We start from the raw sequence: 22,672 nt of genomic DNA on the forward strand, positions 1-22,672 counted from the left end.
TTGAAGCTGCGTTAAATATGCTCTACGCTCCTTTTTTGGAGCCTAACGCAGCCTTTATGTGGACTCTCAATACCAGAGTTATTTTTATGGTGCGGCCAGAAAAAAGCCGGCGTTAGTTACGCGGGTCCTTACCGACAAAACTCTAAATCTAGCTGTTATTTAATTATAGTGTAGTGTTAGGTGTTAGTGTAACTTAGGTTAGGTTTTATTTTACAGGTAAATGTGTATTTATTTTAGCTAGGTAGTTATTAAATAGTTAATAAATATTTAGTAACTATTCTACCTAGTTAAAATAAATACAAACTTGCCTGTAAAATAAAAATAAACCCTAAGCTAGATATAATGTAACTATTAGTTATATTGTAGCTATCTTAGGGTTTATTTTATAGGTAAGTATTTAGTTTTAAATAGGAATAATTTAGGTAATGATAGTAATTTTCTTTAGATTTATTTAAATTATATTTAAGTTAGGGGGTGTTAGGGTTAGGGTTAGACTTAGATTTAGGGGTTAATAACTTTAATATAGTGGCGGCGACGTTGGGGGCGGCAGATTAGGGGTTAATAAGTGTAGGTAGGTTGCGGCGACATTGGGGGCAGCAGATTAGGGGTTAATAAATATAATGTAGGTGGCGGCGATGTTGGGGGCAGCAGATTAGGGGTTCATAAGTATAATGTAGGTGGCGGCGGTGTCCGGAGCGGCAGATTAGGGGTTAATAAGAATAATGTAGGCGTCAGCGATGTCGGGGGCGGCAGATTAGGGATTAATAAATGTAAGATTAGGGGTGTTTAGACTCAGGGTTCGTGTTAGGTGTAAACATAAATTTTATTTCCCCATAGGAATCAATGGGGCTGCGTTAAGGAGCTTTACGCTGCTTTTTTGCAGGTGTTAGACTTTTTCTCAGCCGGCTTTCCCCGTTGATTCCTATGGGGAAATCGTGCATGAGCACATACGACCAGCTCACCGCTGACTTAAGCAGCGCTGGTATTGGAGTGCGGTAAGGAGCAAAATTTTGCTCAACGCTCACTTCTTGTCTTTTAACGACGGGTTTGTAAAAACTCGTAATACCAGCGCTGTAGGGAAGTGAGCAGTGAGGGAAAACTGCGCGTTAGCACCGCATAGCCTCTAACACAAAACTCGTAATCTAGCCGATAGTTTTTCCTTTATTGAGGGACCTTAAAGCAATACTTTGACATTGGCTTGGATTCATAGATCAGTCCATGTCTGTGGACAAATGCTTACTATGTTTAGAGGCTCAAATTGTCCTGCAATGCAATTTTGTTCCTCATGCTTATCAAAAACTCTAAAATTTAAAGACAAATTACTCCCTTCTGAGCCAAATGTCTCTCAGGATAATGCTGTGTGTGACATGCCTCAGCTTTCTCCTCAAACGTCCCAAGCCTTAATTGTCTCTCATGCTGTGCCTTCTGTGTCCTCTCAACCTCCTGGGGGGTGAATTTACCTGGGGATTTTGACACTTAGATTACGTCTGCAGTATCAGCGGCTTGGTCAGCTTTACCTTCTTCAGGTAAGCTTAAGAGAAAATCTGAACATTTGCCTAAGTCTGCCCTTTCTCTATTGTCTGATGAAGAAAATACTTTAGTAGCTTCTGAAGGTGAAATCTCAGACTCTGACACTTTAGCAGAAAAATCTTCAGAATCTGAGGAGGTTAATTTTAGATTTAAGCTTGAACACCTCCGGTTACTACTGAGGGAGGTCCTAGCTACTCTGAACCTTCGGTTGCTGTTAACTCCACAAAGTCTTCCAAGCTGGATAGAGTTTATGATTCTCCATCTTCTGAGGAGGTTTTTCCTGTTCCAAGGAAGATGTCTGAAATTATAGCTCAGGAATGGGATAAAGCAGGGGTTCACGTTTCCCCTTCCCCTGTTTTTAAAAAGATGTTTCCTGTTGCTGACTCCATTCATGACTTATGGTGCACTGTGCCTAAAGTAGAAGGAGCTATGTCTACTCTTGTTAAGAGAACTACCATTCCTATAGAGGATAGTTGCTCTTTGAAGGATCCAATGGATAAGAAGCTAGATGCTTACTTAAAAAAGATGTACATCCATCAAGGATTACAGTGGCAACCTGCAGTATTGCCACGGTTGCGGGAGCAGCATCTTATTGGTGCAATGCTTTGTCTGATCTTATTTCTGAGTAAACTACAGTAGAAGAGATCCAAGATAAGAACAAAGCTTTCAAACTGGCCAATACCTTTATCTGTGATGCCAACATGCAGATAATTAGACTGGGAGCTAACATGTCTAGCTTGACTGTGCTAGCCCACAGAGCTCTGTGGTTAAAATCTTGGTCGGCTGATGTTTCTTCAAAGGTCAAGCTTTTAGTTTTACCTTATAAGGGTAAAACTCTGTTTGGACCTGGTCTAGCGGAAATTATTTCTGAGATTCCGTCCGGAAAGGAATATTTCCTACCTCAGGACAAGAAATATAGACCATGGGGTTGACAGACTTCTAATTTTCATTCCTTTCACAACTTCAAGGGACAGAAATCCTCCCCCTTCCTCTTCCAAACCAGACCAATCAAGGTCCACTTGGAAATCCAGCCAGCCCTGGAACAAGGGAAAACAAAACAAAATGCTTTCTGCTGACTCTAAATCAGCATGAAGGGTCCGCCCCCGATCCGAGTTTGTATCAGGTGGGGGGCAGGCTTTCTCTTTTTCAGCAGGCTTAGATGTGCGATGTCCCAGATCCATTGGCTGTGGACATAGTAACCCAAGATTACAGAATAGGATTTAAGTCTTGCCCTCCAAGGAGCAGATTTCTCCTGTCAAAACTTTCCTCAAACCAGGTAAAGAGGGAGGCCTTCTTAAATTGCATGAAGGACCAATCCTCCCTGTGACTTATTGTTCCAGTCCCTCTAAAGGAAGAAGGTCTAGGATTCTACTCAAATCTATTTGTGGTTACCAAAAAGGAGGGAACATTTCGTCCCATCCTAGATCTAAAGTAACATAGTAACATAGTTGATAAGGTTCAAAAAAGACTGAAGTCCATCGAGTTCAACCTATACAAATCTAAAATACTTACAAAAAGCTCCAGTTAAGCTTAAATAACCCCATTAAAATGTGACCCATTTAATACTAGCAATCATATCCATGAATTTTGTTTATATACAGAAATTTATCCAGACTATTTTTAAATGTATCTATGGTATTGGCATTCACTACCTCCTTTGGTAATGAGTTCCACAATTTTATTGCTCTTACAGTGAAAAAACGTTTCCGTTGCAGGAGATTAAATCTCCTTTCCTCCAACCTTAAATTATGACCTCTTGTCAGAAACAATTTTCTTGGAATAAACAGAGCTTCTGCCATCTCTGTATATGGCAAAAGAAGGTAGTCTCCAGCAGTGAGCAAAGTGACTTTTTATTTTAAACACAGGTCAAATACAGCAACGTTTCGGGCTAACAATAAGCCCTTTCTCAAGCCTGACATAAATTAAACAAACCAACATTTAAATAGCCAAACAATTGTGAAAAAATTGCACATATATCGCCCTCCAGTGGTGGACTTGAATATTGCATGTCAAAATACATTTTCTTGCAGTTACAAAAATACAAATGTGTTACAAAATATTATACATTGTATATATTGCAAAAATCAACTTCATAAATAAAGTGCCAAGTGATCCTATAAAAATAGAAATAGAAAGTAAAAAGTTAGAATTGAATGATATTTGTGACAAATAAATTCAATGTGAATATGCTAGTGAAAATAGGTATATTAGAAATATTCAAATATATAAAAATTTAAAATTAATCACAATACTCATATCAGAATGTCTTAATTACCATATATATATAGAAGCACAATCAACCGAATGGACTATATTTAAAATTAAAAATTTATATATATGGGAATCCTTCAACAAAGGATACCCATATAACAATAAGTCAGAAATTAAAAACTAATGGATACTCAGTATATAGATAGATGATGCCAAAAATGTATGTCCAATAATGTCACTCAAATGGCCTTTTTGACTTACTAATTAAGGCATAATCCATTATGATGCTAGATTTAAATATATAACCAAGGAAATGCAAACCCCTAAGCTTACTAACAGGATTAACCTATTTATCTTGCTTGATGTTAAATTACGATTTTAAATTCTAAATGTTGTCCAATTACACTCCCTATTAAGGCCTTTAGGCCATAAGGTGTTAAGTTAATTAATCCAAAAGGCCTCCCTTTTATTCAATAAGGCCTCTCTATCACCCCCTCTCCTAGGCATGTGTATATGTTCCAAGATCTGAAAACGTAATTGGCTAATACTGTGTCCTGCTTGTAAAAAATGCGCAGACACTGGAGCATCCTTGCCACATCTGATATTTGACTTGTGCTCAGATATTCTCTCACGTGCTTCTCTTGTCGATTGTCCGATGTATACCAATGAACATGGACACTTAACGGCATAAATGATAAACTCTGTTCTACAAGTCAAATATTCTTTAATTCGGTATTTTTTACCTGTATAGGGATGAAAAAATTCTCCTCCCTTAATCATAGAATTACAATTTATACAGGAAAGGCAAGGATAACAACCAGTGCGTCGCTTACCAGTAATGGTTTTCTGATGATACTTATGACTACCAACATCAGCTCTAACCAATTGATCTTTAATATTTGGACTCCTTTTGTAAGCTGGCATTGGTAGTTCATGGAATGCATTAATGTCAGGATGACACTTCTGTAGAATGTGCCAATACTTCCGTATAATTTTATTCACCTGACTGCTCCTGGTACTATATTGTGATACAAATAATAACCTATCGGTCTTATCTTTATTCCTATTCCTCTTGATTATAGTGGGTTCAGACTTTCCAATTCTTGAAATAATGTTTTGCTTTTCTTTATTCACAAGTTCAAACGGGTAACCTCTTTGTACAAATTTGTTTGACATCTGTTCCAGTCTTTTCGTTTTTAATTCAATATCAGACACAATGCGATCTACCCTTAATAATTGACTTTTTGGTATTGCTTTAAAGGTGGAAGGTGGATGAAAGCTGCCATACAGCAAAGTATTATTTCTGTCTGTGGGCTTTGAATAAATATCTGCCTTTAATCCATGTTCCACCTTATAGATGCATGTGTCTAGAAATTGAATAGACTGCTCATTCCATGTCAAACAAAATTTAATGCCATTAACAGACTTATTGAGATCATCAATGAATAATAGTAGGGATCCAATGTCGCCATACCATATGCCAAACACATCGTCAATGAACCTCCACCATGTGGCACCAAATTTCTTAAATAATGTATGTTCATAGACAAAAATTTCCTCAAAATTGTTCATAAAAATGTTGGCATATGTTGGGGCGACATTGGATCCCATTGCAGTACCCTTCTTTTGAAAGAAAAATTCATCCTTGAAAAGGAAATAATTCATATAGAGAATAACCTCTAATAATTCTAGAAACAATTGTATCTGAGATAAACTGAATCTATTGTCATTTTTCAAAACCTTGGCAACTGATTCTATCCCACTTGTGTGTTTAATAGACGTGTATAAACTGGACACGTCAAGTGTAAACAGAATTACCTTAATATTTTCCAAATCCAGTTGTTCAATTTTTAAAAAAAAATCATATGTGTCTTGGATATAAGATGTAGATTTAACCACATATGGTTGTAAAATCTTGTCCAAGAAGATAGAAATATTAGTGAAAATAGATCCTGATCCTGCCACTATTGGTCTGCCAGGTGGTTCTAACTCATTCTTATGGATCTTTGGCAGACAATAGATAACAGGTCTCACTGGATGTTTAACATGTAAATAATCATACAAATCTTTGGAAATCAATCCATTATTTTTAGCTTTACCCAGAATACTTGTAATCTCTCTCTGAATCTTATGTGTGGGGTCATAACCAATCCTGCTGTATACATTGAGCAACAACTTAGTGATACCTCTGTATACAGCAGGATTGGTTATGACCCCACACATAAGATTCAGAGAGAGATTACAAGTATTCTGGGTAAAGCTAAAAATAATGGATTGATTTCCAAAGATTTGTATGATTATTTACATGTTAAACATCCAGTGAGACCTGTTATCTATTGTCTGCCAAAGATCCATAAGAATGAGTTAGAACCACCTGGCAGACCAATAGTGGCAGGATCAGGATCTATTTTCACTAATATTTCTATCTTCTTGGACAAGATTTTACAACCATATGTGGTTAAATCTACATCTTATATCCAAGACACATATGATTTTTTTTAAAAAATTGAACAACTGGATTTGGAAAATATTAAGGTAATTCTGTTTACACTTGACGTGTCCAGTTTATACACGTCTATTAAACACACAAGTGGGATAGAATCAGTTGCCAAGGTTTTGAAAAATGACAATAGATTCAGTTTATCTCAGATACAATTGTTTCTAGAATTATTAGAGGTTATTCTCTATATGAATTATTTCCTTTTCAAGGATGAATTTTTCTTTCAAAAGAAGGGTACTGCAATGGGATCCAATGTCGCCCCAACATATGCCAACATTTTTATGAACAATTTTGAGGAAATTTTTGTCTATGAACATACATTATTTAAGAAATTTGGTGCCACATGGTGGAGGTTCATTGACGATGTGTTTGGCATATGGTATGGCGACATTGGATCCCTACTATTATTCATTGATGATCTCAATAAGTCTGTTAATGGCATTAAATTTTGTTTGACATGGAATGAGCAGTCTATTCAATTTCTAGACACATGCATCTATAAGGTGGAACATGGATTAAAGGCAGATATTTATTCAAAGCCCACAGACAGAAATAATACTTTGCTGTATGGCAGCTTTCATCCACCTTCCACCTTTAAAGCAATACCAAAAAGTCAATTATTAAGGGTAGATCGCATTGTGTCTGATATTGAATTAAAAACGAAAAGACTGGAACAGATGTCAAACAAATTTGTACAAAGAGGTTACCCGTTTGAACTTGTGAATAAAGAAAAGCAAAACATTATTTCAAGAATTGGAAAGTCTGAACCCACTATAATCAAGAGGAATAGGAATAAAGATAAGACCGATAGGTTATTATTTGTATCACAATATAGTACCAGGAGCAGTCAGGTGAATAAAATTATACGGAAGTATTGGCACATTCTACAGAAGTGTCATCCTGACATTAATGCATTCCATGAACTACCAATGCCAGCTTACAAAAGGAGTCCAAATATTAAAGATCAATTGGTTAGAGCTGATGTTGGTAGTCATAAGTATCATCAGAAAACCATTACTGGTAAGCGACGCACTGGTTGTTATCCTTGCCTTTCCTGTATAAATTGTAATTCTATGATTAAGGGAGGAGAATTTTTTCATCCCTATACAGGTAAAAAATACCGAATTAAAGAATATTTGACTTGTAGAACAGAGTTTATCATTTATGCCGTTAAGTGTTCATGTTCATTGGTATACATCGGACAATCGACAAGAGAAGCACGTGAGAGAATATCTGAGCACAAGTCAAATATCAGATGTGGCAAGGATGCTCCAGTGTCTGCACATTTTTTACAAGCAGGACACAGTATTAGCCAATTACGTTTTCAGATCTTGGAACATATACACATGCCTAGGAGAGGGGGTGATAGAGAGGCCTTATTGAATAAAAGGGAGGCCTTTTGGATTAATGAACTTAACACCTTATGGCCTAAAGGCCTTAATAGGGAGTGTAATTAGACAACATTTAGAATTTAAAATCGTAATTTAACATCAAGCAAGATAAATAGGTTAATCCTGTTAGTAAGCTTAGGGGTTTGCATTTCCTTGGTTATATATTTAAATCTAGCATCATAATGGATTATGCCTTAATTAGTAAGTCAAAAAGGCCATTTGAGTGACATTATTGGACATACATTTTTGGCATCATCTATCTATATACTGAGTATCCATTAGTTTTTAATTTCTGACTTATTGTTATATGGGTATCCTTTGTTGAAGGATTCCCATATATATCAATTTTTAATTTTAAATATAGTCCATTCGGTTGATTGTGCTTCTATATATATGTATGGTAATTAAGACATTCTGATATGAGTATTGTGATTAATTTTAAATTTTTATATATTTGAATATTTCTAATATACCTATTTTCACTAGCATATTCACATTGAATTTATTTGTCACAAATATCATTCAATTCTAACTTTTTACTTTCTATTTCTATTTTTATAGGATCACTTGGCACTTTATTTATGAAGTTGATTTTTGCAATATATACAATGTATAATATTTTGTAACACATTTGTATTTTTGTAACTGCAAGAAAATGTATTTTGACATGCAATATTCAAGTCCACCACTGGAGGGCGATATATGTGCAATTTTTTCACAATTGTTTGGCGCCATTATGGCTATTTAAATGTTGGTTTGTTTAATTTATGTCAGGCTTGAGAAAGGGCTTATTGTTAGCCCGAAACGTTGCTGTATTTGACCTGTGTTTAAAATAAAAAGTCACTTTGCTCACTGCTGGAGACTACCTTCTTTTGCTTGAATCGTCTGGGCTTGGTCAGCTCTCTCCGTGCACTAGTGAGTGGTGGGTGCTGTATCCATTTCTATTTCATTTGAAGTATATCTCTGTATATGGGCCTTGAATATATTTATATAAAGTAATCATGTCACCTCTCAAGCGCCTTTTTTCTAAAGAAAACAGACCCAGTTTGGCTAGCCTCTCCTCATAGGTTAATTTCTCCAATCCCCTTATTAGCTTTGTGGCCCTTCTCTGAACTTTTTCTAGTTCTGCAATATCTTTTTTAGCAATTGGTCCCCAGAACTGCACTCCAAACTCAAGGTGAGGTCTTACCAGGGCTTTATATAATGACAGAATTATGCTTTCCTCCCTTGAATCAATGCCTCTTTTAATACATGCTAGTATCTTATTAGCCTTTGAAGCCGCTGCCCTGCATTGTGCACCCATCTTTAGCTTGTTATCTATTACTACTCCCAAATCCCTTTCCTCCTGTGTTTGGCTAAGTCTTGTCCCATTTAAAAAATACGTAGCCTGCTTATTTTTACTTCCAAAATGTAGAACCTTGCATTTTTCCGTATTAAATCTCATTTTCCATTCAATTGCCCATAGTTCTAATTTTAGCAAATCCCTTTGTAAAGAGAGTTCGTCCTGCTCTGACCTTATGACCTTACTTAACTTAGTATCATCTGCAAAAATAGAGATGTCGCTATTTAATCCTTGCTCCAAGTCATTTATAAAAATATTAAAAAGAACAGGGCCCAGTACTGATCCCTGGGGGACGCCACTGATTACCTTTGTCCAATCTGAGTATGATCCATTTACTACTACTCGTTGCTCCCTATCTTTTATCCAGTTATTTATCCATGAGCTAACATTTTCAGCTATTCCCAGTCCCTTAATTTTGTGCATTAATCTCTCATGTGGCACTGTATCAAATGCCTTTGCAAAATCTAAGTATATCACATCAACTGATTCCCCTTTATCTATATTTTTACTTACTTCCTCGTAGAATCTAATTAGATTAGTTTGACATGATCTATTTCTCCTAAAGCCATGCTGATTAGAACTCATAATCTTGTTTACACGAATATGCTCATCAATATAATCCCTTATAATCCCTTCAAATATCTTCCCCACTATTGATGTCAGACTAACTGGTCTATAGCTTCCTGGATCATCCCTGCTTCCCTTTTTGAAGAGTGGCACCACATCAGCTTTACGCCAATCCTGGGGTACCATGCCTGAGGATAATGAGTCTTCAAAAATTAAGAGTAAAGGTTTGTCTATAACAGTGCTAAGTTCCCTTAACACCCTTGGGTGTATTCCATCTGGGCCTGGAGTTTTATTTACCTTAATATTTTCCAGTTTTTTCCTGATATCCTCTAAACAAAACCCAGTTAGTGGTATGGACTGGCATGTTCTATTCTGTTCCAAAGTATCATTCAATGGTTCCTCTCTTGTGTATACTGAAGAAAAAAACTGGTTTAGTACCTCAGCCTTCTCCCTGTCATTATTTATCATGCTACCCTCCATGCATTTTAATGTACCTATACTGTATTATCCTTCTTAGATTTTTTGCTATTTATGTACTTAAAGAACCTTTTAGGGTTAGACTTAGAATCCTTGGCAATTAATTTTTCATTTTCAATTTTGGCTAATTTGATTGCTTTTCTGCATGCTTTGTTACATTCCTTATAAATATTGTATGCTGAGTCTGTACTATTTTCTTTTAATAATTTAAATGCCCTACATTTTTTCCTAATTTCTCTTAACACATTTTTATTTAGCCATAACGGCTTTGTTTTTTTATTTTTATTTTTATAACCATATGGTATGTGTTGATATGTATATTTATTTAACACATTTTTAAATATTATCCATTTATTCTCTGTATTTTTATTAGAAAATACATTGTCCCAATTTATATTATTTAATGATTTCCTTAAATCGTTGAATTTTGCTTTCTTGAAATTAAAAGTCTTAGTTAAGCCTTTAAAACACTGCATTTGAAAATAGATTTCAAATGTGACCATGTTATGATCACTGTTACCCAAATGTTCTTTAACTTCTATGTTTGATATTATATCTGTATTGTTTGATAGCACTAAATCCAATATAGCTTTACTCCTAGTTGGCTCCTCTATTAATTGTGACAAGAAGTTATCCCTGAGAACATTTAAAAATCTATCCCCCTTAGCTGAATTACTAGTTTCATTGGCCCAGTTTATATCAGGGTAGTTAAAATCTCCCATAATTACAGCACTGTTATTAGCAGCCTTACCTATTTGGATAAGTAGTTGAGTTTCCTCCAGGTCACTAATGTTGGGAGGCTTGTAGCATGTTCCTAGTAATATTTTTTTAGGATTTTTCCCCCCACTCTTTATTTCAACCCACAGGGTCTCTACATTGTCACTTGTATCATAAATATCTTCCCTTATTGTAGGTTTAAGGTTAGGTTTAATATACATGCAGATTCCTCCACCCCTTTTATTATTCCCGTCCCTCCTAAATAATGTATACCCCTCTAAGTTAACTGCTCAGTCATGTGAATCATCCCACCAAGTTTCAGTTATACTGATAACATCATAGTCCTCTTCTGCAACTAAGAGCGTCAGCTCCCCCATTTTACCTGTCATGCTTCTTGCATTTGTTGTCATACATTTAATTTTCATGTGCTTTCTGCTGCTACTTGGTGTGGTTTCCTCTATATTTTCTAATGTGACATTTCTTAAGTCATCCCTTCCTTGAGATATTAAGGGATTGTCATATTCACAGACTGATCTCTCTGTTCTATTTTGTTTTGTTCTAACTGACCCTCCCCCCCTTTGCCTAGTTTAAAGTGTCTAAACAAATTCCTCAGGGTTCCGTCCTTCAAGAAGAAAAACTATTTGTTCCATTCTTCCATTGGTCCAGGAAGGTCAATTCATGACGACCATAGACCTGAAGGACTCGTATTTACACGTCCCCATTCACAAGGATCATTACCAGTTTATAAGGTTTGCTTTTCTGGACAAGCATTTCTGGTTTATTGCCCTTCCGTTTGGTCTTGCCACAGCTCCCAGAATATTCACAAAGGTTCTAGGAGCCTTATTGGCAGTGATCAGGTAATCAGGTAGTGACCAGGGAATTGCTGTGGCGCCTTATCTAGACAACATCTTGGTTCATGCGTCATCTTTTCATCTAGCAAAATCTCATACAGAGATGTTGTTGTCTTTTCTACGTTCCCAAGGGTGGAAAGTGAATCTGAAAAAGAGTTCTCTAGTTCCTTTTACAAAGGTGTGTTTCCTAGGGACAATCATAGATTCCCTGTCCATGAAGATTTTCCTGACGGAGGTCAGAAAATCCCAAATTCTTGCTACCTGCTTTTCCCTCCAGTCTGCCTTTCGTCCATCAGTGGCTCAATGCATAGAAGTGATTGGTCTGATGATGGCTTCCATGGACATCATTCCTTTTGCTCTGTTCCATCTGCAACTGCTGCAGCTTTGCATGCTCCGTCATTGGAACAGAGACCATTCAGATTTATTGCAGAGGATAATTCTGGATCCCCAAACAAGAGACTCTCTCTGTGAATTTCACAGAAACATCTGTCTTGGTGCACTTGCTTCCTGAGACCTTCCTGGATGATTGTGACTACGGATGCCAGGCTGTCAGGCTGGGGAGCTGTTTGGGGTTCTCTGAAGGCTCACTGCCTGTGATCTCGGGAGGAGTCTTCTCTTCCCATAAACATCTTGGAGTTTAGAGCAATCTTCAATGCCCTCTCAGCATGGCCTCAATTATCTTTAGTCCAGTTTATCAGATTTCAGTCAGACAACATCACCTCAGTGGCTTACATCAACCACCAGGAAGGGACTCAGAGTTCCTTGGCCATGAAGGAGGTGTCTTGCATTCTGCTGTGGGCGGAAGCTCCACAACTGTCTCCTATCTGCCATCCACATTCCAGGAGTGGACAATTGGGAGGCAGATTTTCTGAGCAGACAGACCTGTCATACCTGGGAGTGGGCTCTCCATCCAGAAGTGTTCTCTCAGATAACCCTCAAGTGGGGGGTTCCAGAGTTGGATCTGGTGGTGTCCCACCAAAACGCCAAGGTTCCAAAGTATGGTTCAACCTCAAGGGATCCTCAGGCCATTCTTATAGATGCTCTAGCAGTTCCTTGGATGTTCTCTCTGGCATATCTGTTTCCTCCAGTTGCTCTCCTTCCAAAAGTCATTGCTAGTATCAAACAGGAGAAAGCATCAGTAATCCTAATAGCTCCTGCATGGCCTCGCAGGATTTGGTTGGCGGATCTAGTAAGGATGGCATCTCTACCTCCTTGGAGGTTACCTCAGAGGAAGAACCTTCTAATTCAGGGTCCTTTCCACCATCCAAACCTGGATTCTCTGAAGCTGACTGCTTGCAGATTGAATGCCTAGTTATGTCTAGGCAGGGTTTTTCTGAAACAGTTATTGATACTATGCTTCAGGCTCGCAAACCTGTTACTCGCAAGATTTACCATAAGGTATAGCGTACATATCTAAGGGTTTCTCCTGGAGCCCGGGGGAAGATTCACCCCTATTTTATCTTTTCTTCAGGAGGGCCTGGAGAAAGGTTTGTCAGTCAGTACTCTGAAGGGTCAGATTTCTGCATTATCTATCCTTTTACACAAACGTCTGGTAGACTTACCAGATATTCAAGCTTTTGTACAGGCCCTGGTTAGAATCAGGCCTGTGTTTAAACCTGTTGCTCCTCCTTGGAGCCTTAATTTAGTTTGTAAAGTTTTGCAGCAGGCTCCGTTCGAGCCGATGCATGTTGTTAATATAAAATTGTTATCTTGGAAGGTTTTGTTTCTCCTTGCTATTTCTTCCGCTCGCAGAGTTTCTGAGCTTTCAGCTCTGCAGTGTGATTTCCCTATACCTTATTTTTCATGCTGATAAGGCGGTCCTTCGTACTAAATTGGGTTTTCTCCCTAAGGTGGTGTCGGATCGAAACATTAATCAGGAAATTGTTGTTCCTTCTTTTTGTCCTAATCCTTCTTCTCATAAGGAACGTCTTTTGTATAACTTGGATGTTGTCCGTGCTCTAAAATTTTACTTACAAGCTACTAAAATTTTTTGGCAATCTTCTGCCCTGTTTGTTGTTTCCTCTGGAAAGCGTAAGGGTCAGAAGGCCACTTCTACGATTCTGTCTCTCTGGTTGAGAAGTTTGATTCGTTTTGCTTATGCGACTGCTGGACAGCAGCCTCCTGAGAGAATTACGGCTCACTCCACTAGGGCTGTCTCCTCTTCTTGGGCTTTCAAAAATAAAGCTTCTGTGGAACAGATTTGCAAGGCAGCTAAATGGTCCTCTCTGCATACTTTTTTGAAATTCTACAAATTTGATACTTTTGCCTCGGCTGAGGCATCTTTTGGGAGAAAAGTTCTTCAAGCGTTGGTGCCTTCTGTTTAGGTCCTCCTGTCTTGTTCTCCCTACCTATTCATTCCGTGTCCTCTAGCTTAGGTATTGGTTCCCACTAGTAATTGGAATGACGTTGTGGACTCTCCATGTCATAGGAAAGAAAACAAAATGTATGCTTACCTGATAAATGTCTTTCTTTCTGGGCATGGAGAGTCCACAACCCTGCCCTCTTTTTAATAATTCGGCTTTTTTTTTTTGTAAACCTCAGGCACCTTTTTCACCCTTGTGTTTTTTGTTTTTTCATTTTGCTTCGGCTGAATGACCGGGGATTATGGGTATGGGAAGTTACACTTAACAGCTTTTTTGTGGTGCTCTTTGTTTCCTCCTGCTGTCCAGGAGTTGAATATCCCACTAGTAATTGGAATGACGTTGTGGAGTCTCCATGCCCGGAAAGAAAGACATTTATCAGGTAAGCATAAATTTTGTTTTTTTGTTAGTCAGAGGTATTAACTATTATAATCTTCTATGTTGGTGTTAAAGAGATAGGAAAGTAAAAATTGAACTTGCATGACTCAGATAGAGCACATAATTTTAAGACTCTTTTAAATTCACTTCTATTTTCAAATATGCTTCGTTCTTTTGATATCACTTGTTATATACATATATCCAATACTAGTGGGTGCTAGCTACTGATTGGTGCCTGCACACATTTGTCTCTTGTGATTGGCTAACTAGATGTGTTCAGCTAGCTGCCAGTGGTGCAATGCTCTTGCTTCAGCAAAGGATAACAAGAGAATGAAGCAAACTGGATAGAAAAGTTGTTTAAAATTGTATGTTCTATCCAAATCATGAAATAAACTTTTGGGGTTTCCTGTTCCTTTAAGTACTGTACAATTTTAGTTTACAGATCCCCATGACATAAAGTGATATGAAACCCCAAAATGTTCTTTTGTAATTCAGAGAGAGCATACCATTTTAAATAAAGAAATAGTGCTTCCATCTAGTGCTCTTGCAAATGGATAACATTCTTGCAAAACTGCCATATAGGGGGGTAGTTATCAAGCTGTCAACCTCAAATACGCTGGAATTCCGCAGCGTATTTGTGGCGAGGCTGATTCGCCTTAGTTATCAAAGGCTCGAGACCGGCAAAAGTAGAATTTTGTGACGTAAACTTCGATCTGCCGGACTCAGTCCGACACAGATCGATTCTTACGTCACTCCAGATGTTCCGCACACAAGTGCGGCACATTCTCACTACTTTTGCTAGCTATCAAAAAACTAGCAGGTACGCTCGGCACTTTTACGGCCCAGCGTACCTGGTTTTCAAACCGCCACCCTGGAGGCGGCGGATCCCATAGGAATCAATGGGAGTCTGACCATAGCGAAAGTACAAGTTTGCTGCTGCCAGACATCCCATTGATTCCTATGGGAGCTGTCTACACCTAACACCCTAACATGTACCCCGAGTCTAAACACCACTAATCTGACCCCCCCTACACCGCCGCAACTAAATAAAGTTATTACCCCCTAAACCGCCGCTCCCGGAGCCCACCGCAAGCTACTCTATACATATTAACCCCTAAACCGCCGCTCCCGGAGCCCACCGCAACTATAATATATGTATTAACCCCTAAACCGCCGCTCCCGGAGCCCACCGCAACTATAATATATGTTTTAACCCCTAAACCGCCGCTCCCGGAGCCCACCGCCACCTACATTATACCTAGTAACCCCTATCCTGCCCCCCTATACCGCCGCCCTCTATAATAAAGTTATTAACCCCTATCCTGCCGATCTCGCACCTCGCCGCAACTAAATAAATAGTTTAACCCCTAAACCGCCGCTCCCGGACCCTGCCGCAACCTATATTAAATTTATTAACCCCTATCCTGCCCCCCACTACACCGCCGCCACTGTAATAAATTTATTAACCCCTAAACCTAAGTCTAACACTAACCCTAACACCCCCCTAACTTAAATATTAATTAAATAAATCTAAATAATATTTCTCTTATTAAATAAATTAATCCTATTTAAAACTAAATACCTATAAAATAAACCCTAATATAGCTACAATATAAATAATAACTACATTGTACCTATTTTAGGATTTATTTTTATTTTACAGGTAACTTTCAATTTATTTTAACTAGGTACAATAGCTATTAAATAGTTATTAACTATTTAATAGCTTACCTAGCTAAAATAAAGAGAAATTTACCTGTAAAATAAAAACTAACCTAAGTTACAATTACACCTAACACTACACTATCATTAAATAAATTATTCCTATTTAAAACTAAATACTTACCTGTAAAATAAACCCTAAGATAGCCACAATGTAATTAATAATTACATTGTAGCTATTTTAGGATTTATTATTATTTTACAGGTAACTTTGTATTTATTTTAGCTAGTTAGAATAGTTATTAAATAGTTATTAACTATTTAATAACTACCTAGCTAAAAGAAATACAAAATTACCTGTAAAATAAATCCTAACCTAAGTTACAATTAAACCTAACACTACACTATCATTAAATTAATTAAATAAATTAACTACAAATAACTACAATTAAATACAATTGCATAAACTAACTAAAGTACAAAAAATAAAAAAGCTAAGTTACAAAAAAAAAAAATAGGTTACAAACATTTTAAAAATATTACAACAATTTTAAGCTAATTACACCTAATCTAAGCCCCCTAATAAAATAACAAACCCCCCCAAAATAAAAAAAATGCCCTACCCTATTCTACATTAAAAAAGTTCAAAGCTCTTTTACCTTACCAGCCCTTAAAAGGGCCTTTTGTGGGGCATGCCCCAAAGAATTCAGCTCTTTTGCCTGTAAAAGAAAAATACAACCCCCCCCCAACATTAAAACCCACCAACCACATACCCCTAATCTAACCCAAACCCCCCTTAAAATAACCTAACACTAATCCCCTGAAGATCATCCTACCTTGAGTCGTCTTCACTCAGCCGAGCAGCGATGGAACCGAAGAGGACATCCGGAGCGGCAGAAGTTATCCTCCAAGGGGCGCTGAAGAAGTCTTCTATCCGGGCGATGTCATCTTCCAAGAGGCGCTGAAGAAGTCTTCTATCCGGGCGATGTCATCTTCCAAGAGGCGCTGAAGAAGTCTTCTATCCGGGCGATGTCATCTTCCAAGCCGGGTCTTCAATCTTCATCCCGCCGATGCGGAACATCCTTCTTTACCGACGGACTACCGACGAATGAAGGCTCCTTTAAGGGATGTCATCCAAGATGGCGTCCCTTCAATTCCGATTGGCTGATAGGATTCTATCAGCCAATCGGAATTAAGGTAGGAAAAATCTGATTGGCTGATTGAATCAGCCAATCAGATTCAAGTTCAATCCGATTGGCTGATCCAATCAGCCAATCAGATTGAGCTTGCATTCTATTGGCTGTTCCGATCAGCCAATAGAATGCGAGCTCAATCTGATTGGCTGATTGGATCAACCAATCGGATTGAACTTGAATCTGATTGGCTGATTCAATCAGCCAATCAGATTTTTCCTACCTTAATTCCGATTGGCTGATAGAATCCTATAGATTATATTCCTATAGAAATATTATTTAGATTTATTTAATTAATATTTAAGTTAGGGGGGGTGTTAGGTTTAGTGTTAGACTTAGGTTTAGGGGTTAATAAATTTATTACAGTGGCGGCGGTATTTAGTTGCGGGGGGCTCCGGGGGCGCCGGTATAGGGGGTAGAACAGTGTAGTTACTGTGAGTGCTTAGTGACAGGCTAGCAATAAAGCTGTGAAAAAGCCGAAGAGCAGCGAGATCGGATGAGTGATAACTCTCACAGTCCGCTGCTCATCGCCCCGTACTTGGTGCGCGGCTTTTTGACAGATTTATTGATAACTTAGGCGAATTTTTGCAGGTCCGCGGCGGCGATGTGAGGCGAGCTTAGGTGGGCGTATTGGGCCGGCGAAGGCAGGTAAAATAGACACGTTGATAACTACTACCCATAGTGCTTAAGAAATGGGCCGGCTTCTAAGCATACGTCCCTGCTTTTCAACCAAGGATACCAAGAGAATGAATAAAAACTGATAATAGAAGTAAATTTAGAAAGTGTTTTAAAATCGCATACTCTATATAAATCATAAGAGAAAAATTGGGTTTAATATCCCTTTAATGGACAATAATATATTTAAAATTTCTCATTGTGAAATGTACATATACAAGTTACTGTTTCAGTAGATATTTTTAGTTATGTTTGTACAGATCATGTTGTTAAATGACATGACAATACTTACAGGTAATTTTGGTAACGTTCTGGATGGAGCATCACATTCTGGTAGTAAAAAGAAGGGTCATGACGCAGAAGATGCAGAAACTGCTCCTCTGATACACCCTGAGGAAGGAGAATCCACCCATGAAATCTCAATGTCATTCAGATCTGTAACAACGCCCACAAAGCCAGTGATCACTGAGGGGAACAGGTATAAAATGTGTTGTTTTTCATTAAACTGAACAGAAATGACTTATAGCTATGTTAGAGTTACTTATAATAAAACTATCCATAAAAACAATTTCACTTGTTTATAGCATCAAATTGGGCTATTCTCATATTTTTATAACATAACGAGCTATACACAGTTTTTTGTATAGATATAAGTGTAATATTAGGGGTGTTTAGACTCGGGGTTCATGTTAGGGTGTTAGGTGCAGACATAATATTAATTTTCCCATAGGAAACAATGGGGCTGCGTTAGAAGCTGGACGCTGCTTTTTTGCAGGTGTTAGTTTTTTTTACAGCCAGCTCAGACCCATTGTTTCCTATGGGGAGATCGTGCACGAGCACGTTTTAGCCAGCTTACCGCTGACTTAAAGGGACACTGAACCCAAATTTTGTCTTTCGTGATTCAGATAGAGCATGCAGTTTTAAGCAACTTTCTAATTTACTCCTACTATCAATTTTTCTTCGTTCTGTTGCTATCTTTATTTGGAAAAAAAAAGCCATCTAAGCTTTTTTGAGTTCAGCACTCTGGACAGCACTTTTTGATTGGTGGATGAATTTATCCACCAATCAGCAAGGACAACCCAGGTTGTTCACCAAAAATGTGCCGGCATCTAAACTTAGATTCTTGCATTTCAAATAAAGATACCAAGAGAATAAAGAAAATTTGATAATATGAGTAAATTAGAAAGTTGCTTAAAATGTCATGCTTTATCTAAATCAAGAAAGAAAAAATTTGGGTTCAGTGTCCCTTTAAGCAACGCTGGTATTACAGTGAGAAGTGGAGCTAAATTTGCTCCATGCTCACTTTTCTGAGGCTAACGCAGCCATTCAGAAAACTTTTAATACCGGCGTTGTCTTAAGTGAGCACTGGAAAAAAAAGGCTTGTTAGCCCCGCAAGTCTTTACCGACAAAACTCGTAATCTGGCAGAATAAGAGGTAGATTTTGGAAGTGTGCTCCAGGGCAATCACATGGTATTTAAATGATTTGTATGCTGTTATCTAAATTCCTAGGGGCTGTTAGAATCTATTATTTGATTATTATTGGAATGTTAACAGCTGCAGATGATCCCTTTTCTATGACAATGACAATCCGCCATTTTAACATGTACCAGTCCTGCTTTGTTAATCACAATCCAAATTCTCAAAACTTAATGACATATTTATGGGGCCATTTATCACTTTAAATTTCACAGCTATAAGAACTCGATAACCCCCCAGGCAACCCTTTTCCTTTTTTAGCTAGTACCCCAAAACGTTTTCAAATGCATCATCTCTAAAAATCAAATTGCTATTTATATTTTGTATTTGTTTTGTCTTATAGAAACTACAACTACTTGCAATTCAATGAAAAAAAGCCTTGTATCTATGTGAAAAGTACCTGGGGAGATCAGACCTTTAGACTATATAGTTCAAATGTGCTTCAGAAAATGGCAGATCACCTTGTAAGTTGATTTTGGAATATTTAATACATCTATAAAATAGGATTTACCACATGAAGTAACAAATAGAAATATCACTTACAAGTGCAAAAAATAAGTGGTTACACTGCAGAAGAAAAAAGTAAAATACAAGCACCTAGTTTACGAGTTTTGCATTACGGTTTTAACGTGGAAAAAATTGCAATTTTGAGCGTAAAAACAGTAACACAGCCATTACGAGTCGTGTCGGTATAGCTATACCGCAAGCATTTTAGCCTGTAACGCAACGTCAATCCCGCACTCAAAAAAATTACGTTTTTGCGTGGGATTTCCATAGCGCCGGTATTACAGGTTGTGTGGTGAGGCTAAAATGCTTGCGTTACAGCCTATACCGACACAATCCATACCGCCTTCTGAAAGCAGTAGTTATGGATTTTGGGTAACAAAAATGTTTCACAAAACTCATAACTAAAGTGTTACAAAGTACACTAACACCCATAAACTACCTATTAACCCCTAAACCGAGGTCCTCCCGCATCACAAACACTATTTAAAACTTATTAACCCCTAATTTGCTGCCCGGCCACATCCCGCCAATAACTAAACCTATTAACCCCTAAACCGCCAGCCTCCCACATCGCCACTACTAAATAAACCCATAAACCCCTAAACCGCCAGCCCCCCCCCCCACATCGCCACTACTAAATTAAACTATTAACCCCTAAACCTATCACCCCCTAACTTTAAATTAAAATTACAATATCCCAATCTTAAAATAAATAAAAAGTTACCTGTGAAATTAAAAAACCTAAGTTTAAACTAACATTTAACCTAACTATTATACTAAACTATTATACTAACTACCAATTAAAAAAACTAAATTGCACATTAAAAAAAAACTAACACTACTAATAAAAAAATACTAAATTAGCAAAAATAACAAACACTAAATTACGAAAAATAACTAACAAAATGATCAAAAATAAAAACAATTACACCTAATCTAATAGCCCTATAAAAATAAAAAGCCCCCCCAAAATAAAAACACCTCCTAGCCTACAATAAACTACCAATAGCCCTTAAGAGGGCCTTTTGTAGGGCATTGCCCTAAAGAAATCAGCTCTTTTACCTTAAAATTATTTATTAGTGGCGGCGATGTCGGGAGCAGCAGATTAGGGGTTAATAACTTTATTTCAGTGCCGGCAATGTCGGGGGCGGCAGATTAGGGGTCAATAACTTTATTTTGGTGTCGGCGATGGCGGGGGCGGCAGATTAGTGGTTACTAACTTTATTTAGGTGTCAGCGATGTTGGGGCAGCAGATTAGGGGTGTTTAGACTTGGGGTTTATGTTAGGGTGTTAAATTTAAACGTAACTTTTTTCCCCATAGACATCAATGGGGTTGCGTTACGGAGCTTTTCATTCCGCGCTTCAGGTGTTAGTTTATTGTAACACTCTCTACCCATTGCTGTCTATGGGGAAAGCGTGCACGAGCACGTATTCTCAGCCCTTGGGTATTGTGCGGTATGGAGCTTATCGCCACCATATTGCACGTACAAGGAGGCTTTTCAGAAATTCGGAATGGCAGCGCTATGGAGGTTGAAATAACGCAACTTTTGTTGCGTTCGTTTCGCACCCTCTATAGAGCAACTCGTAATCTAGGCGAAGGTTATTAATCAATAACACACACACATGAGAATAACTAGTGGTATGTGACACATTTCACACTGTTACCAGTATTTATTAATGACTTAGTACAGGTAGAGGCATAAAAAGCATCAACTCACACTCTTCCTCTCTCATACATGTGTATTTAATTAGGAACATGACCCAATTTACTGATATTATCAGTTTTACTTCAATCTCTTGGTATCATTTGTTGACGGAGCAGCAATGCACTACTGAGAGCTAGCGCAACACATCAGGTGAGCAAATGACAAGAGTCAAATATGTGCAGCCAACAATAAGCTGCTAGCTCCCAATAGTGCATTTCTCCTTCTAAAACTACCTAGGTATGCTTTTGTAACAAAGGATAGCAAGAGAATGAAGCCAATTAGATAACAGCAGTAAATGGAAGCTTGTTTAAAATGTTATGCTCTGTCTGAACAATGAAAAAGAAAGTTTGGGTTTCATGTCTTTTTTTTAATAAAGCTGTGTTTAGCTTAATTCTTTCTCCTTAGTGAAACCACTTCTATTTTGTACTGTTAATAGCAACTCATTCCCTGCCTTAACTGTTGCATTATGGGGATTGTAGTTTCAGCTGGTTATGGTCAGATAGAGCATACAACAACTTTTAAATTTGCTTTTATGATCAAATTTGCTTCTGTTTCTTGATATAATTTGCTGAACTACTGAAATCTTACTTAACACAAAGGGGGAACCGATGATAAGAGGCATATACTGTATGTGCAGCCACCAATGAGAAGCTAGCTCCCAGTAATGCATTGCTGCTCCTGAGCCTACCTGGATATGCTTTTCAACAATGGATACCAAGAGAACAAAGGAAACTACATAATAGCAGTAAATTGGAAAAAAAAAATACATTTATATGCTCTATCTGAATCATGAAAGTTTAAAGGGACAGTAAACACCAGAATTGTTGTTGTTTTAAAAGATAGATAATCCCTTAATTACCTATTCCCCAATTTTGCATAACAACACAGTTATAATTATACTAGTTTTACCTCTGTAATAACCTTGTATCTAAGCATCTGCCGACTGCCCCCTTATTTTAGTTCTTTTGACAGACTTGCAGTTTAGCCAATCAGTGCTCACTCCTGGGTAAATTTATGTGCATGAGCTTAATGTTATCTATGTGAATTACATGAACTAATGCCCTCTAGTGGTGAAAAACTGTCACAAGAGAACAAAGCAAAATTGGTGATAAAAGTAAATTGGAAAGTT

General features: G+C 37.7%; 1 protein-coding gene across 1 annotated transcript in view; it reads left to right on the forward strand.

The window, feature by feature from the left end:
- Window positions 1-22,672, forward strand: part of FER1L6 (fer-1 like family member 6) — a 335,220-nt gene that overhangs the window by 92,967 nt on the left and 219,581 nt on the right. The window contains exons 12-13 of the mRNA XM_053715940.1: window positions 18,149-18,332; window positions 19,674-19,794. Coding sequence (XP_053571915.1) covers window positions 18,149-18,332; window positions 19,674-19,794 — 305 coding nt within the window. The remainder of the gene's footprint in view (window positions 1-18,148; window positions 18,333-19,673; window positions 19,795-22,672) is intronic.

The sequence above is a fragment of the Bombina bombina genome, chromosome 5 (assembly GCF_027579735.1).
Source record: "Bombina bombina isolate aBomBom1 chromosome 5, aBomBom1.pri, whole genome shotgun sequence".
In the NCBI taxonomy this organism is placed as follows: domain Eukaryota; kingdom Metazoa; phylum Chordata; class Amphibia; order Anura; family Bombinatoridae; genus Bombina; species Bombina bombina.